This window comes from Leptosomus discolor, chromosome Z, assembly GCF_034619465.1.
Source record: "Leptosomus discolor isolate bLepDis1 chromosome Z, bLepDis1.hap2, whole genome shotgun sequence".
Lineage (NCBI taxonomy): Eukaryota > Metazoa > Chordata > Aves > Leptosomiformes > Leptosomidae > Leptosomus > Leptosomus discolor.
Window position 1 is genome coordinate 32,402,256 of NC_141419.1, and position 19,633 is coordinate 32,421,888.

General features: G+C 36.9%; 1 protein-coding gene across 1 annotated transcript in view; it reads right to left on the minus strand.

Moving 5' to 3' along the window:
- Window positions 1-19,633, minus strand: part of FER (FER tyrosine kinase) — a 166,368-nt gene that overhangs the window by 29,300 nt on the left and 117,435 nt on the right. Inside the window, exon 15 of the mRNA XM_086478933.1 lies at window positions 13,064-13,187. Coding sequence (XP_086335059.1) covers window positions 13,064-13,187 — 124 coding nt within the window. The remainder of the gene's footprint in view (window positions 1-13,063; window positions 13,188-19,633) is intronic.

The following is a 19,633-nucleotide window of genomic DNA, read 5'->3' on the forward strand; positions in this document are numbered from 1 at the left end:
AGATGGGTGTCACATTTGCTATTCTCCAGTCCACTGAGACCTCCCCAATTAGCCAGGACTTCTTGTAGATGATGGAAAGAGGCTTGGTGAGCACATCCGCCAGCTCTTTCAGTACTCTTGGATGTAGCCCATCCGGCCCCACAGACTTGTGTGCACCGAAGTGGTGTAGTAGGTCACTGATCACTTCCTCTTTAATTGTGAAGGCCACATTCTGCCCCTGCTTCCTGTCTTCCAGCTCAAGGGGCTGGGTGTCTAGGGAACAACTACTTCTACTACTAAAGACTGAGGCAAAGAAGGCATTAAGAAACTCAGCCTTTTTCACTGTGTTTCCCCCTCTATCTAGTAAAGGAGGAAGATTCTCCCTAGCCCTCCTTTTGTTGATGTATTTATAGAAACATTTTTTATTGTCCTTAACAGCTGTAGCTAGTTTAAGTTCTAATTGGGCTTTGGCTCTCCTAATTGTCTTGCTGCACAGCCTCACTACTTCTTTATAGTTCTCATGAGAGACCTGTCCCCTCTTCCTAAGGTCATGCCAAAGTTCCCTATTCAGACAGGCCATTCTTCTTCCCCACCGACTCGTTTTTTAGCACACGGGGACAGCCTGCTCCTGCATCTTTAAGACTTCTTGAAGTACGTCCAGCCTTCTTGGACACCTTTACCCTTCAGGGCTGCCTCCCATGGGACTTTGTCAATCAGTCTCCTGAACAGGCCAAAGTCTGCCCTCCAGAAGTCCACGATGGCAGTTTTACTGACCCCCCTCCTTACTTCCCCAAGGATTGAAAACTCTATCATTTCATGGTCACTATGCCCTAGACGGCCTCCAACCTTTACTTTCCCCACAAGATCTTCTCTGTTCACAAGGAGCAGGTCCAGGAGGGCACCTTCCGTGGTTGGCTCCCTTACCAGTTGGGTCAGGAAGTTATCTTTCACACACTCCAGGAACCTCTGGGACTGTTCTCTCTCTGCTGTATTGTATTTTCAGCAGATATCTGGAAAATTAAAGTCCCCCATGAGAACAAGGGGTAGCGACCATGAAGCTTCTCCCAACTGCTTATAAAATATTCTATCCACCTCTTCATCCTGGTTGCGTGGTCTGTAACAGATTCCTACCACGATATCAGCCTTGTTTGCCCTTCCTCTGACTTCTACCCATAGTGACTCGGCCCTATCATCACTGTCATTAATTTGTGTGCATTCATGCTTCCCTGATATAGAGGGCCACCCTACCACCTCTTCTTTCTTGCCTATCCCTTCTGAAAAGTTGGTAGTCATTGATTGCAGCACTCCAGTTGTGGGAGTCATCCCACTAGGTTTCCATGAGGGCAGCTATATCATAGTTTTCTTGCTGCAGAATGGTCTCCAATTCCTGTTTATTGCCCATGCTGTGTGCATTAGTACAGATAACTTCAGCTGAGCTAATGATCCTGCCTCTGTTTTGGGAGGAGAAGCTCTAATTCTTATCTGACCATTCTCAGCTGCTTCCATGGTTACTTATTTTGTCTGAATAATACTGGTAAATTCCTAATATTTATCAACAAGAAAGCGGTAATGCAGTTAAATAAAAACAACCCTAACGCAACACCATAATACTCAAAATGCTACAGCTTGAGTCTAAGAAAATGTGCTTACATTTCTTTCAATCCCATTTGCTTTATTTCTAGCGAAGCTTACTCATTTTTTAAGAGGAAATTTTCTGTATCAGGGATATCTCATGAGAAAAAGATACACTGACTCAACTCCACAAAGGTAAAAAAAAGACATATTTTTCATAATATGCACCTTTTGTAGTAAGAAAAAAATCTAAACCTCCTCTGAGATGTCTTATAATTGTTTATAACCTAAGAATTTTTCTGATTTCTTACAATAAATATCATCCTTTCTATAGTTAGCTTTTGACACTTAACTCTGCTCCCCACTGTCTATAAAACTTAAGTTTTCTAATGCAAGAACTTTATTTTGGTTTTACACATCAAGAACAGCTGTCTCACACAAATAAAATAGATACACTTTAAAAGAACAGACCATGTAACTATATGCATCATATACAATATTTTACTACAATATCTCACAGTATTTTGAACACATACCTTGTGTTGTCCTTTTGGACCTTCTGATGAGCCTTGGGTTCTGAACATGAGTTCAGCATGGCAGAAAGACCAGACCATTACCTGAGATCTCCAGGAATGGATTCATTGTTACTCAAATATGTAAAAGCAAAAATACCAGCTAGCTAATAAAACTGTTGTGCTTTACCTCTGCTGTAACAAGAACAAATAACATTTCCTTCCCAACAAATTTTCCTTCTGCGAATTTTTTTTCTCATTCACATCTTAGCTAATTATGCAGTAAAACCTGGAAGGTAGGGACGATGGAAAGGAAAAGTGTGAAATCTCAGAATGAGAAGCCCTGGACCATCAGAAAGTAAAGGAACTCTAAAAAGTGGGTTTAGGCTCATTTTCTTACAAAATATTCTCCTGAGAATGGCACATTTCCTTCCTTTTATATTTGTGTACAATGTATGCTCCTTAGCAAGGATTTCTCACATCTCTCCTTTGTGATGCCGAATCACCTTGGCATTCTGTGTGCCCAGGAACCCAGCTCCTTGCTTAGCCTCACTCATTCCCACCAATGACTGAGCAAATGCCTGAAGTGTTATCATCATCTCCCATCTGTAAACTGCTCCTACAGCTGCCTCCCCCAAAATATTCTGATTACAGAGCTCATAACTCAGTGGTTTTCAGACATGTTCTCATTTAGCCATTGAGGTCCTTGAATAAGGAAAGCTGACCATTTCATCAGAACAAGGATGCGGATTATACGGATGTAACTCTTCAAAATTAGTTAATGCTGCAAAATATTTAATTTACAAATTAACTTGGATATCATGCTAATACTTACATTATTAATTCAATATTATTACTCTTTTTTTCATTAATCATATCAAGTTACATTAGTCAAATTTTGGTCTGGTAATGTGCCCATGAATGCGCTGAATGGAAAACCCAAGCTATGACCTGCCACCCCACCCCAATAACAAAACCTGAGTTAGTAACATGAACTTTCAAGAAAAGAAGAATGGGTTTTGGTAGTAGTATGAAAACCAGGTGTTTTCAGCTACAGATACCACTTCTGGAAGGTCATTCATTTCAATGCAGACCAGTTCAGAAAGAGGCAAAAGGACGTTCCCAGTTAAGTGGTATACAGCTTTCATCCAATATAAATCCAGTGAGTGTAATTTCCACTTCCCACACGGCAAACAATGTATTACGCTTTCTTTAATGAAAAGACAGAGCAGAGAGGCCAAGGAACTCTAGTGGCCATGGAAGTCCTGAAATCTAAGGAAATCTTTGGCAGGACAGGATGAGACATCAGTTGGGGTGGGCTGGAAGGGGCAGTCTGAGTGGAAACCTTGTTCTGCTCTCATGCCCAGTCAAATGATTTCATCCACCAGGGCCGCTATATTAGTTTCTTTCAGAAGCACAAAATCTGCAAGTGTTAAATTAAGGTCTCAGGTCACAACATAAGTTATACATGAATACGTGAAACACTTATGGTTCCTTAAAAATACAATACAGTCAGTTGATCATAATGAAGAAATCACCTTCTAATGGTAAACCTAATTGCCAACTGAAAGATGAAATGCACCAAAACAGAAAGCAAAAATGGAACCTGTTATACATTTCTATCTGTTGTGAAAAATAAGATTTTCAGCTTCCCTTGTATTAGCAGCTATGGGTGGATTCTATCACCACATATTTTCATTATAATAGTTTATTGTCAATATGGACATTGCATTTTTTTTAAAACTAGGTCTACAAAATAATACTGAAACAATGTGCCAAACAATTTATCTATTACTATCATTAGCTTAACTCTACACGACATTTTAAATCATCATCCTACGAAAAGTGACATACTGAAATCTCAGAGGTCTGAAATAATTGGATATTTTCCCCTTCTTATAGGGAACACATAAAGGATGACATTCAAGCACAAGCTGAATAGGCATCACTAGGGCAAGTTTACTGTCAAATGAAAATATCAACCTCATTGAAAACTTTAACAGGCACTTCAAAACGTTACTGTAAAGAACTATCTCTGGCTGATCATACTGGATTACCCCTGCTGCCATTCAGCTGATACTCAGACTGTGTATTGGTTAGATATAAAATGAAACCTAAAAGAAATGTCATTAAATAAGATGAAATGTTATAAAGGCCTTATCAAAAGAGAAGTCAACCACGGAAAGAGAGAGTTAATTTCTCTTTATTTATTTCATATGAAGAAACTTCAATTTGCCATTCCAAACTGAGAAACAGTAGAATTTAATATCCTGTACTAAACTGGCCTCTGGGAACTATTAATTTTTAATATTAGCCTCAGAACAACCACAGTTAAACAACAACTTTGTTGTAATTTAATATTTAAAAAGAAGAGTAGCAAATGGTAGAGATAATTGGTGCTGTAAATTCCCAATGGCAAAAAAGTCTGTCTTAATAGCAGCTGAATAAAGTAATGTGTTATTCTTGAAAAAAAAAAAAGGCACCGTAACTTCCAGTTCTATCATTAATGTGCCAATCATTACATTAATATAATCATATGTTTATTCTACCACCTATTTATCTAATACAGTAACACCAAAAAGCCACAATTCAGATACATATTTCCTACTCACTGTGACCACTGACTCCTCTGGTAACAGATCTTCATCAAGCATAATTCAGGAATATATGAAAGATAGCACGGTCTTGTTGAGATAGCATGATATGTTGAGATTTAGAGTAAACAAAAATGTATTCAGACATTTCTTACATCATATTTTGACCAGCCAAATCCATGTATCTGTTACTCTAATTACAAGCCTTCTGCAGCTGTGGCAAAGCTAAATCTGAGAAAGCTAATTTGGTTTTAATAGAGGTTGGGGTGAAATTCAAATAAAGCACACAAGGGGAAGCAGTATGAACCTCCACAACAAATACACAGAGTCCACAAGGAAAAATTGTATTCCTCTCCCTTTTTAAATTTTTTGTTATTCAGCCATGCCAGAATTCAACAGCTTAGGGAAACAGATAATAGATTAGAAGGAAGCTCACTTTTTATTCAGACACAGCTCTTCACCATAGTTCACATCCACTTACATTACAGCATACTTAGAATTCAATAATCTCTCTAATTTATTATAATCAGTTTAAAGTATACAATATTCATAATATTAAATTTAACGGGTTTGGATACTTACGTTTTCCCTGTTTTTTTTTCTTTAATACTTTCAGATCAGAATCATGCAAGCTCATTAAAGAAAAAAATAATCATGTTTCTCAAATAAGATTTCAGACAACCAGAAGTACCAATTCAGAACTGATTCAACTTCACTTATAAATGCATTTCCCTAGGATCAAACCACGTTTACCAATGTGGCTGCAGAGACGACCGTAAATTGCAGAAAAAAACCCTTGAAACCCCTTGAAAATCTATTTTTAAAAGCTGAAACCTGGTACATAATACTCTATTCCTATATAGCAAGCAGAGTGACACATAGCAGTGTTCACCCATCTCTCCTTCTAGATGACAACAGTTGAAGAGCGTTGTATAAGTGGAAATAGCACATATTGAAGAAACACAGAAGAGTGAAAACTATGAAAAATAATTTCCTGTAGCATTTGAAATCACTGACACATTTGTACTGATAAATGTTGTGATCCAGAATGCAGTTTTTACGGCCACTGATGAAAAAAAGATCTTGTGCAGACCAAGCACCTCGAGAGCATCACACTATTGGAGTGAACAGACAGGCTGAAGTCTCCAAGTGCCTTGGTACAGCATTAGCAGAGCGTCGGCAAACACTGCAGCCTTACGACAGGTGCATCTTGCATTAGGAGCAGAGTGCCAAGCAGTCTGCAAGGGGAGCAGCGCCACTGTGTGAGCAACAGTCAATATTTCCTTAATTTGCTTAGCAGCAACTAGGACTCCCACAAGTTGTTCTTTGAACTTATGTTTTTTGGAAAGAGTTGGCAGACAGATCCTCAGCTACCCACAACACAGCAGGAAGAAGGAGGGCTTCTTTCCAATATTGGAAATCTTTCCAATATTCATATTGTAAAAAACATGCTTTGAAATATAATCTTATATAAAGCAGAGACATCATCTTATAAATTAAGACTTGAAATTATGATTATTCATTACATTTATGTGGTGTTTCAACTGTACTACTGACAATAATTCTCTGAAAGACTTATTCATTGAAACATGACCAATTGTTATTATTAATGCAACAGTACAGAAATTTTTGATTCTGTAATAAATGATTAAATATTTACTATGAAAAAAACCTACAGAAATGGAATCTCATATCATCACTTAATTTTAGACATGCAGTTCTGAATGAATCATGAAAAGCTAATTAATAATGGCAAATTAATGCTTGCACAACAAAGCTCAAAGAATCCATCTAGTTTATATAAAGACAAACTCATTCCACCAAAATGTAGTCTTTCTTCATAAGTCACCACCATCACAGAAAATTACAGAAACTACAATAAAGGTCTAGGTATTGCAATTGCCCAGGAGGAAATTCAGAGAAATATGTTGTGCTCAAGGAGAGTAAGCTACTTCGGAACAGAACCAAAACAGCCATTCCACTGAGCACTGAATTGCTTGGAGCCAGCCAAAAGCAGGCACAGACAAGTATTTAGCTCCTGTCTTCCACTGGATTTACACAGAGAAATCAAGCAGGCAGGTACTTCCCTCTCCTTAGGAAGGAGATCTGCTCAGTTTTGGAGCTAAACCATCACTCTCCTGCTCCCAGAAGACTTGAATCACTACTGAACCGCAGAAGTGAACAGCACCTATGCTAAACTGAATCATTTTCATCCTTTTTGTAGTAGCTGAAACAGGAAGAAACGGAAGATTCACAGGAAAGGAAAGACTAACTTCAGTATAGCTCTTAAGGCACTCATGGTTATGAAGGAGTTCTGACACCTCTTTCCAAAATTCTTCACATTAGCAGTTATGAGATTGAAGAGGGAAAAAAGTTCTGGGAGCAGAGTAGGTCAGGTAAACTAGATTAGTATCAAGAGAAGCAAGTATTTTTCTAGTAATTTATATGTAATTAATATAAATGGTACAGATCTAAAGAAAACTATAGAAATCCTGAATTAACATCCACAGAGCCAGGATTTCATAGCATGAAACTAAACCAGCCACTTTTAATTTAATGCGGGGTTTGTAATGGCTGGAAAACTAAGGCAAAAAGAAGTGGCAGTGATATGACTAAAAATGGAAGAATTGTACCACAGAACATGATTATCTTACCAACCAACACATCTTCTTTAATTCAGAACATGGGAGATTTCCAGAACATAAATACACTGACTGAAAGGAAAACTTGACTAAGGAATATACCTTGAAAGCAGTTGCTCCATATATTCTCATTCACATAGCACATACATTAAAAATAAGCCACTTGAATTGAATACTAACTTTATGCTGCATTTGGCAGATGCACAGGTGAAGACCACTGCTGGTAACTCTAGTGAAAAACTGACATTGAGAGTGTTTATTAGTTGATCACTTTTAAGACTTTTTTATTATAGCTTTCTCCTAATAATGCGTCTTCCAGTTAGTTTAATCACAGAATGGTTTGGGTTGCAAGGGATTTTCAAGGATCATCTAGTCCAACCCCCCTGACATGGGCAGGGACACCTTTTGCAAGATCAGGTGGCTCAAAGCACCATCCAACCTGACTTCCAATGATAAGGCATCCACAACTTCTCTGAGCAACCTGTTCTGGGGTCTCATCACCCTCACTGTAAAAAACTTCTTCCTTATATTCAATATAAACCTCTTTCAGTTTAAAACCATTGCTCCATGTCCTGTCAGTAGTTGTTGCTACAGGTAAAAAAAGTCTTTGCCTTTCTTGTAAGTCCTCTTTATATAGTGACAGGCCACAATGAGGTCTCCCTGCAGCCTCCTCTTCTCCAGGCTGAACAACCCTAACCCGCTCAGCCTTTTCTCGTAGGGGATGTGCTCCAGCCCCCTGATCACCTTTGTGGCCCTCCTCTGGACCTGCTCGAGCAGATCCATGACTTCCTTGTACTGGGGGCCCCAGAGCAGGATGCAGCACTGCAGGTGGGGTCTCACAAGAGTGGAGCAGAGCAGGAGAATCCCCTCCCTTGGCCTGCTGGCCACACTGCTTTTGATGCAGCCCACGACATTCTGGGCTGCAAGCACACACTGCCAGCTCACATCCAATTTTTCATCCAACAGTATACTCATGTCCTTCTCCACAGGGCTGCTCTCAATCCCTTCATCCTCCACTCTGTTTTAATACTGGGTATTCCTCTGACACTTTGAACTTGGCCATGTTGAACCTCATGACATTCAGATTAAATTATTTAAGAAATAAACTGGTTCTTAACAGATGTGTAAAAGCTCTTAAAACAAGGTAAAAATCACTGTTTCTCAAGTAAAGCAGTGAAACTGTGTGCAGAACACTATCAAGGAGCACAGCAGCTAACTGAAAAAAAGAACAATATTTCTGCCACGAATATATCAGATTATTTTATTTCAGTTAGAATTATATACATATTAGTTGTAGGTAAAACTACAACACAATTTTCCACACAGAAATATTTTCAAGACTTAACTGCATCTTTGATTTTGAAAGGTTGTACTGACTATCAAATGATAAAAACATAGGAAGTCCTACACATAATTGCTTCTTTAAAAATTAAAAGTTTCCCAATTAACTTTGCTATACTTTGTATTATTGTCATTACGAAATGATGGTGGTAAAGAGAGGGGAAAATAAAACAAACAATAGGTGTGTCTAAATTCTCTGAAACAGGTAGTTGCAGCTTCTCTCCTATACTCCTACAGGATTGGTTTGAAAACTAAACATAAACTATGGAAAAATGCAGTCATCACACGCAAATCAAATACTGGAAAAGAAAACCACTCACACATGCTTATTGAACCAACTGAAATCTTATCTCTATCCTTTTCTCGTGTTTCTAATTAACAGAAAAAATGGAACTATCTAAACAATAGCATATGGAAAAAATTAAAAGTAAGAAACAATTCTTCAATCTCATGTTAATTGAATGGAGATGAAATGACTCCATTTTGCATGTGTTCAACCTCTCTTTTCACTTCTTTTAATAGTGTCTTTTCATGCAGCTTTTTTTTTTTATTTTTTCCTTCAAGCCCACTCATTTCTGCACTTCAAACAGAACAAAGTGAGCAAAGAACAAGTGATATCTGGATGCTAGTGGAGATGAAAATGCAGATCAAATAATCACTCACATGCAGTAAGCATTCTAAGTCTGACAAATTTTAACTTTATATTGGCACCTACTGAAACACCATAGCGCACACAAAAATCGAAAAGAGCAGGTTAGTTGTTGCACTGGCCCCACTGCTGAAAGTCTAAGTCAAAGTATGACTCAAATAGCAATTTCAGAAAGCCAGTACAGATTTAGGTCAAATTTTAAAATATAAAGGCCAAGTATAGCTAGTGCAGCTACAACTAAAATGTGGCATTAAAAAGAATTTTAATAAACCACTGAGGAGCTTTAGTTTCACATTGACAGCAAGTCAAATGTTCACAGTACTAAATTATGGTCTCCTAAACTACTAAAAAAAAAAGGTGAGGATCTGAACAAATCTTTAAAACTACAAATTGAATACTGCAGAAGAACAATAGCATGAAGCAAAACAATTTTGTTTTGCTACAACCTACATAACAGAAACTATTTCTAAGTATATATTACTGATCCTTAAGAAATAGTATTCAAAGCCTATGGGCTTTTACACAAAATAAAAAACAATCTACTGCTTAGACCATTTTCTCTCTAGTTAATTTTCCTACCTTGTTTTTACCTGAGAGCCACTTTCAGTTGATGAAGTTTCTGACAAAAAAGCGCAAGTTTATTGTTCTTGCAAAATATTAGTATTCTTTTTACATTCTGCTAAATCTTCCTACTATGATTTAAACTGTTCCACTCTAATCTATGTGCTTTCAACATTAAATTTACACAGGACTAATTTGTCTTACCTGACCTAAAAAGGAGGGAACAAGGGCTCCCAAATTCCTTGTACAGACCATGTAGTCACATAGCTGCACCTTCAGTGCTCGGGTAAGGAGGGGCTGAAACTCCAGTGGGGTTCTGAGTCCTTAACACCTAAGAGCTTGCTTACAAAGCACTAGACAGTTTGACTTCTCCCTGATAGCCTGTCATTCCCTTGTATACCGTGTTTGCAACTTGGCACAAAGCGTTGTATCTGCTAGTGTGCAACACCTTCAAATTACCCAGTAAGCAACAGATGCTTTCTGCTTTTGTGGCAGACAGGATTTCTAGACAAATGTATCTCCAGCCATCCCCCAGGGTGCCCAGAAATCCTGGATAAATGCTCAAACCCCTCAAACAGGAAACAGCCCTAGAAAAAATTTATCTATGCTAATCCTACTAAAATGCAGTTTAGCCTTTGGTAAAATGCATTTTAAAACTTCCTGAGCTACTTTTCTAGAGTAAGTATTTGCCAATTAACCTCTATTAGTAACTCAAAAAAAACCCCAAACAACCCACTCAGAAATGCCTCTATCATTAATGCTAAAATCACTAAACTTGGTTGGCTATGGTCCTGATTTAGAAAATTTCATTATGTTTACCTATGAAAATCAGAAGAATTACCTCACAAATATAATAAGCACATATTATGGCCAACCAGATAAAACAAAAAATAATCGTGAATATCCCAGAAAATAATATTGGTAAAATAATACTGGAAATGCATGTTTTGATTTATTAACCCGTGTGTTTCATAAAACTAAGCAGTTTTCCTGAAGATATTGTTTGCTTGCTCAGTTGCACTTTAAAACTGTAGTTTTCTTCAGGATAGGTTTACTAAAAATATTGTCTCTGCCTTTAGGGAAAGTGGTAGCTTTCTCTGATAACCTCCTGTGATGATCTGTGATGATAATAAATTTTGTGAAGATTTTGAAAGCTAAAAAGCAAACAGGGGGACAGAACTTTTTCCCTACTTCTACCATAGTATGTGTAATCTGGTTTGTATGCATTGGCAAGTCTATGGCACTAACAAAACAAACTAGATTACAGCTCTTTTTCTTAACTGGAGATCTATATGACATATTTCTAACTGAAAACAAAGAAACAACTAAATCTTCATATGGTAAAGCATTGCTCCATATTTCTCTCTGAAATATATTCTCTGAATCACTATTAGCTTTGTAAACAAAAGCTCTTCCTATTTACTGCTAAACACCAGTGTGTCCTTCAGAGATACACTGAAGCCACATTGTCATCTATAGTAGTTAGAAGAGTACTAATCCACATAGATGAGCAGGGATAGCCTTTTTCCAGAGCTAAAAAAAAAAACAAAGGGGGGGGGAGGTAGGGATAGCACTTCTCAAAAAATAATTGTCTCTAAAATTATTATTATTTTGCAGACATCACACTATCATTTAATGAATAAATAACATACTCTTTTTGGGTAATTGCAATTACCAACTAAGACAGTACACAATACAGTTCTAAAAAATTTTAGTTATTCAGCTATTACTTTTCCCCTTGGTTTTATTTTCTATGAACACAGGAGTTCCAAACAGGCACTTCTGATTTAACATTAATCTGACAGTTACCAAAATTACTGAACCCTAGAGCATTTATGAGGCTAGTATAAATCACTAATGCTGTTACTTGCTCCGAGTTTTATGCCATTATTTTCTCAGCAAACAGAGCCAGGATGAAACACATTCCTCAAGACAGAATGCAGGGACCTTACTTCCATTTTTCCCCACAGTGCTTACAACACCTTTCCGGGATTCCCTGAAAGGAATATTTCATAGTTTTGTATAGTGAATTGAGTTTTTTTTTCTTCCAGTGTTTCTCATATATCGTGATCTTGTAGAAGTGTTTCAATTAACCCATGTTTCAAAACAATTTTCCAAGTTCTGGAAACAGCATAAGATTACTATTCTTTTTAAGCTTCCTTAAATCAAGTTGAACACCAAAAAAAAAAAAAAAAAAAAAAGCAAAAATTATATAAGTGACACAATAATCTGTAAGACTTTATAAATAGGTTTTGAGCTTACTCTCATTGGAAGAACGTTCTTCAAGATAAATCTACTTTTTGACCTGCATGATTGCAACTGAACAATTCACTGTTCACAAAAATCTAAGAGAAATGCCATTCATCTCCAACACAGCATTCATCAGAACAGTGCTAAATATGAAACAGGCTGATTATGTAAGTGAAGTGGCACACAGTTCACCTACAAATATTCTACATCACAAAGCAGAAGTCATCAATATTACAAATGAAAACTTGTTCTTCAGAATTTTTCTGTAAAATGGATTATCATCATATTTATGTCTCATAGTTGAGCTGTATCATTGTAGCAGGGCATATACTGTGATATTCTGAGAGAAAAATAGGTGGACATTAAGCACAAGCCGCACTGCAATGGAGTCAAATTGAAGGAAAAAAAACAAAACAAAAAGGAACGGTAGGAACAGAAATAAGGTACCCCAAGAGCATAATGCCTGATAATCTTCTGTATTTTAGAGAAAGCACTCCAGGTAATTAATATTTTAATATACAGAACTCTAGTTTTTCTCCCTCTATTATCTGAGAAACCAGAGGATTTTTCTGAAACACAGTTCAAACATAACTTCTTTGTTGGCCATGCAAGTATCTGTAAATTTCAGACAGGATATAAGCCTCACAGAACGCTTTTTGCCAAGATTCATTGTCATCGTATGCTTTAGGCTCCTTATAATGCACATTATTATGGTGAAAAATCATTATTAACTTATACTAATAGCAACAAACTACACAGATAAAATAATGTAGTACTTATTTTTACCCAAATGAACAGAACAGTTTTGAATTAGACGAGCAATAATGACTTCCTTTCAGAAGTGTAGTCTTTTTTTTTTTCAAATTGTAGACATTGTTTCTGTTGATAAGCTCCATATACACTTAAACAACTAGCATTTCAAATGATCAAAATCACAATAGTGAGGAAAAAAATCTTCCTTACCTATGTATACAATTTTTAGATTCGAGATATGCCATACCAGAAGCAGCATCTAATGAAAATTTCACCAACTGCTTGGTTTTTAGCTCATCCTTCTTTTTTCTTAAAAAGGACAGGAAGTCTCCTCCTAGAAAAACAGATAGATGTACAGTGAGACAGGACAGATAGGATACTCACATTTATCTCTCATTAGGGGTGTGAGACCAAACAAAACACAGCTATTAGCTGTTCTCCTCAACCCATCAGTTTGAGGTTAGCCTAAGAAAAAGGAAGGAACTCACCTTTCAAAACGCAGTTTTCCTAACTTTCCTTAAATATTAGCTGCTTAAAAGCGAAAACTGCGCAGCATATTTTTGATAGACCTAAAATCTTCACCAATGTAACATTAAATACAGGCTTATAAGAAAATTATTGTCAAAACCAATTAATAATTTGTGATAAATACACTTCTCTAATCACAGAACGGTTGCTGTAGGGGTTTATAAAAATTGTGAATACAGGTCCCACTAGTTACATGAGAGTAATCAATTTTTAATTGATCATTTGCAGTCATGTTTCTCAAATTCTACACTGATGTGTTTGGAGAGGTAAAGTGTTTTACTTCTTGGGCAATGTTAGCTGCATATTTGACACTGGCAATTGAAGCAACTTTTACTGTGACTTCAGAGTCTTCTGCCTTGGAGGAATAAATTTGCTGTCCACTCGTCCAAGGTGGGGAAGAGGTCAACATGTAGAATTTCCAAAAGTGAATCTGTGTTTGCAAAAAACAGTTTCTTAAAAACTGATTCAGGACAAAAATAAGCAGGAGAGACAGTGTTCTGATTGATATAACTGTATTAATTTTTTTTTTCTAAACTATATTTTCTTGTTCCAGGCAAAGACAAAAAAATCATAGTGGAGCTTTCCACATCAGACTATTTGCTAGTGTGTAGCCAGCCATTGCTTCAGTCTATGTTTCTTTTCACTTTTCACTGAATTGGCTACAGCAACACTCTTTTGCAAATAATGCATTGGTACATACTTTTACATACTGCCTTTCTTAGCAATGTGAAAAGACCCTATATATTAAAAGTTTCAAGTGGGATTTTCTTAGGAGGCCATTTCTATTTCCAGTTCATATCATAAGAAATAAAATGAGAGAATATTAAAGAAAAAAGTCTGCTATTATGAAGCATAGCTGTAACGCCCTTCAAATATTAAGTTGGAGTAATTGTAAAATGGATTAGAATCTTAACTGCCAACTGCTTTGTTTATTCATTTTGCCTGGGATCAGGTTTCTTTTAGTACAAATAATCTGGCTATGATAGTGTCTATAGACTGTCCCTTAACGAAAATTCCCAGGAAATAAACACCTGATAAACTGTAGATAAAAAACACTGCTTCCATTTTGCTTGATTCCTTTTCTTGGTAAACACAGTACTACCACAGGAAAGCCAGAAAACACTCTATTTTCATATAATAATTGAAGTTGGAAGGGATCACTGGAGGTCATCTGGTTCAATCCCCTGCTAAAGCAGGACCACACAGAGCCGGTTGCCCAGGACAAGATGGCTTTTGAGTACCTCCAAGGATGGAGACTCCAGCACCTCTCTGGGCAACCTGTGCCAGTGCTTGGTCAACCTCACAGTGAAAAAGTGTTTCCTGAGGTTCACGAGGAACCTCCCATGTTTCAGTGTGTACCCATTGCCTCTGGTCCTGGCACTGGGCATCACTGAAAAGAGCCTGGCTCCATCCTCTTTGCACCCTCCTGTCAGGTATTTATATACATTGATTAAGATCCCCCTGAGCCTTCTCTTGTCCAGGCTGAACAGTTCCAGCTCTTTCAGCTTTTCCTCATAGGAGAGCTGCTCCAGTTCCTTCATCATCTTAGTGGCCCTTTGTAGGACTATCTCCAGTATGCCCATGTTTGTCTTGTACTGGGGAGACCAGAACTGGACACAGCACTCCACTCCAGGCGTGGCCTCACCAGTGCTGAGTAGACAGGAAGGATCACCACCCTCAATCTGCTGGCAACACTTTGAATGCAGCCCAGGATACTATTCACCTTCTCTGCAGCAAGAACATGCTGGCTCATGTTCAACTTGGTGTCCACCAGGACATTCAGGGCCTTTTCTGAAAAGCTGCTTTCCAGTTGGGCAGCCCCCAGCATCTACTGGTGCCTGGGGTTGTTTTCCTTTCCAGCTGCAGGACTTTGCACTGCGCCTTGTTGAACTGCATGAAGTTCCCGTCAGCCCGTTTCTCCAGCCTGCCCAGGTCTTTCTGGATGGCAGCACAATCCTCTGGTGTATCAGCCCCTCCTCCCAGTTTGATGTTATCAGCAAACTTGCTGAGGGTGCACTCCACCACATTAAGCAACTCATTAATGAAGATGACAAACAGTATTGGACCCAGTATTGACCCCAAGTTACAATGCTAGTTACTGACCTCCAATTTTCTTAATACTCTGATTCCAGTTAAACAGGTGAATAAAATTACCTGATACACTCTTTCTCCAGTGAGACATTTATGGCAATTTTTAAAAAGCAGTGCACGTAACAGCAAAACACAGTCTGTTTAAAGCATACATGGCCCACTTTCAGTGTGTAAGAGCAACAAAGGTTTTGTATAAAACACATAATCCAGAACTATGGATTATCTAGCTATTTAGTATTAGACTGCCAGAACATATTGTTAAGCTGCAAGGATGAAAGCAAAGGTGAGTGATCTTTTTTACTCACAACACAGTGAATGCGCTCACTTTGGGCCAACCAGATCTCCCCAGGTGAGCAAGCAAGTATTGCATCCTGAGTACACCAATAGGGCTGCTGGCACGCACAGAGCCCACGATGCCCTTTACTCCCATGCTGGGTAACACGTAAGATGGAACATCAAGAGCTGACTGGATGCCCTTGACTCTAAAGCCAATTTGAAATACCCTGTTTTACAAAAGATAGGTACACGCATTACATCTTCCAAAGCCTGACGGGCTGAATCTTGGGATACTGAATTTTAAATTCTTATGAAATCTTAAAAGAGCAGAATATTATTGCAAACTGGACGGGGTAACAATCACCTTTCCTTTAATCTAAGAGGTTACTGATGTAGTCTGCTAACTGGCAAAAAGTAGATATGGCCAGAGAGAAGGAAGATAAACACTCTATTGAAATATGTGTCATTTCTTACACATGTAAACAGACTTATTCTGGTTACAGCAGACTATGTATATTATATAGCATGCTGTAACCAGAATAATAAAAATAATAAGTTTTAAGGAATTCCCCCCTCCAACACATACAAACAAGATGGTGAAAATTATTTTGTTTATATACTCAGAGCTCACTGCTCTGTACATAGGAATCATCTTTTAATTAGTAAGTATGATTATATGCCTTTATGAATGTGAAAACCTTCCAATCTTGACAAATTGTGGCATTGCTTGAATGAGAACAGTAAATCAAGGAGGCTTACAGAAAAAACATGTAAGACCATCCTAAAAAAATCCCCACCCTCAATCAATCAATGTTCCCGTATTGAAGATTGAGAGTTTCTAAGAACTTGTTAGTTCTTCTTAAGAAGAACTAAAAATACAGATAAGCTCAGTTTGACACGTTAAAAAAAAAAAAAAAAAAAATGCCTTCTCACATAGAAATACTAAAAATAAAGGAACAAGTCCTAAGTAAGGAAGGTCTATTCATTAAAGTGTTGTAAGAATATCAGTGTGAGCCTAAATTCATATTCCTCACAATTCATACAAATTCTTTGTACAAATCAGCTACTGCTCTCTCCAATTAACAGTAAAAAACCCTGTTCTCAGATAGCAAGGTTGCAAAAGAAAAGCTAACCATAGTCTTTAAAAATTTAGAAATAATACATGTTACATATTTGTTTCTAATATGCTAAAGTAATCAGATTAAGATCCTAATTTTCATCAGTTCATTTCTGAACAGGATTAAAAGCTGCAGTCTCTTACAACCAAGTATGTCGAACTCACAGAGCACAAGCCTGTAACTTCCCAATGCAATCATACCATCAGGAAGTGATTTAGACTTGCTAATTTTCATTGCTTGGCATGTACTGCGTGAACTTCTAGAGTTTTGAGCAAAACCTGCATAGTACACTCAAGCTGTATACAGTGTATTTTATGCCTGTCATCAAAACACAGTTGTAACAAAATAATCTTAAGCTGTCTCAGAGTCTCAATAATGAAAAAAGTTAGCAAAGGTACATTTTCACTAGCAGTTCTGGTTTCTGGTATCTGTCCTTGCATACAGATAAACAAAAATGTCTTTTAAACACTTGGTTCAATACTAATTTGGAAGCACTGTTAGTTGCAGACAAAATAAAAAAGCAAAGTGATATACATCTCATTCTGTAAAAGATAAGTAATTTTAGCTTAAATCTGATTATCCTCATCATTGTGATACCAATATAGGTTTAAGCCCGTCCTTTAACTAAGAGAATTGCTCTTACTAGTAAATTCTGACTTCTATTGTAGCCAATGTTCCAGCTATTCATCTTCACAGGAAAGCATCCATGTGAATACCTTCAAAACTGAGTTAAGAGGATTTCACTACAAACTCTTCAGTGTAGAATTCTGGCTACATTATATCTTTGTGTGCTTCTTAAAACAAGTTTAAACATAAAAGGCCCTAATTCACTATTTGCAGCAGATAGTGTCAGAGCATTATCTCCAATGCAATGCTGTTGATAAAAATGAAATAATCAGACCAATTAGACTATTAAACAACTGAAACAAAATTATATGATTGCATAATAGTAAGTAATGCTTTCTCTTATATGTGGAATTTCCATTGCATTCTACATGACTACCTGTTATTCCAGCTAATGGCACACAACACTACCAGGAAATGAGGTTTGCTCCAACCACTGTAAGTACTACAGAAATAATTAGATCATTATAGTATTATCACCAAGCAGAAATCGACTGCCTGTTTTGGGTTTACAGGTGGATAAATAACAGTACCGGAGTGTCTGCCTAATATGATAGAATTATTTTACTGAGTAGATGGCAAAATGCAGTACATAAGCAGAAGCACCATGAGAGCAGCCTGCTATAATTGGATTCCTGAAAACAACTCTTCATGTATTTCACTGTGAATATGAACTATTTCTCATTGTATGCAGAAATTTTATGAGAGTGAAAATACCACATAGCAGCATCTTCTAGTGTTGGCCATACTTCATAGCATAAAATTTATGCTGTAGATTAAGTAGTATTTTATGGCAATATAACAGTTCACTTAATGGTGCACACAAAAGTAAGCTAATGTTTTGCAAGAGGAAAAATCCTATCTGTGAGAAGAAATCAAAATACAAGAAAGAGCAATGAAATACGTTAAATCAGTTTACAAAATATTTAATTATGGCAATTCTGACTTTAATGGCATTTATGTCATTACTGTGAGTACACACTTTAGTGTTCTCCTGAGCTGGTGCCTAAAATGGCACTTACCTACTTGTTCTAGGCACTTCTGGAATTATTCTGATAACCAGTATCAACACAGAACATGATTAAAATATTGTTTTGAAATTATAGTGGGAAACCTCACACTTATTGCTGTCTAGACATATAGACATATATTATTTATATATTATATCTCTCTATAGTATCACACCATTTAAATAATGTTATAAACAATATTTATACAAATATTAATATGTGTGTTAACATAATAGCAATTATTAAGAATGGTATGGAATTACATATATTCTTATTTACATGTAAGTTTTAATAAAGTGGGATCATTTCCTTTATTAAACAGCTTTGATAATAGCAGTTGTTTTAAAGAGTCCACTTAATTCTTCTTACATTTATACACCTATTAATCATGCAGATGCAGCATTCTTCTGGCCATACTACTTCATGGTCACCTAACACTGAGCAGCTCCATGACTCAGTATTCGTAATTGTTTTATAAGTTATTATAATATTATTGAAATGTCCTTCATCTGCACCTGTAAGTATTTATGAATTTGAGGATTCATGTCTGGTCATGACCTCATATTCATGAGGTCACTCTTTTGATTAATCTTTATTGCCCAGTATCTTAATCCTGTATACATGATCAATAAAACAAACCCAAATGCAGCTACTTAAAAGTAAGAATTTAAAATAGTAAACATTCACCTGTAGCAATCCTAGGACACAGTTTTTTAAGAAAGTAAGCACCTATTTGACAAACTACTAAAAACGTAAGAGTTTAGAAATGCTGAAGCACTCACTTTCCTTAAAATAGTGTCTGTTCACTTTGCAACTAACGGATCATTTCTGTGTAATGCAGTGCTTTCATTTTTTTTAAAATTTTATGTAAGTAGTAACAGAAATGGTAAATAAGGTTTTTCAACTGCCTACAGAGTACTACTGCAAAATCCAGTTAAAACTTCATTTTTTCTCTTAAGCAAAGCAAATTGAAGTTGCTATAATCATGTGAAGTTTTGCCACAGTAATATTAATAGTGGTAGTAATGAAGGATGAGTGGAAACACACGTATGTGAGAACGAAAGACAAAAGAAAAAAACAAGAGTTAAAAGAATGGTGTGCATTGAGAGCGCAGGTCACGGTTAGCAGCAATG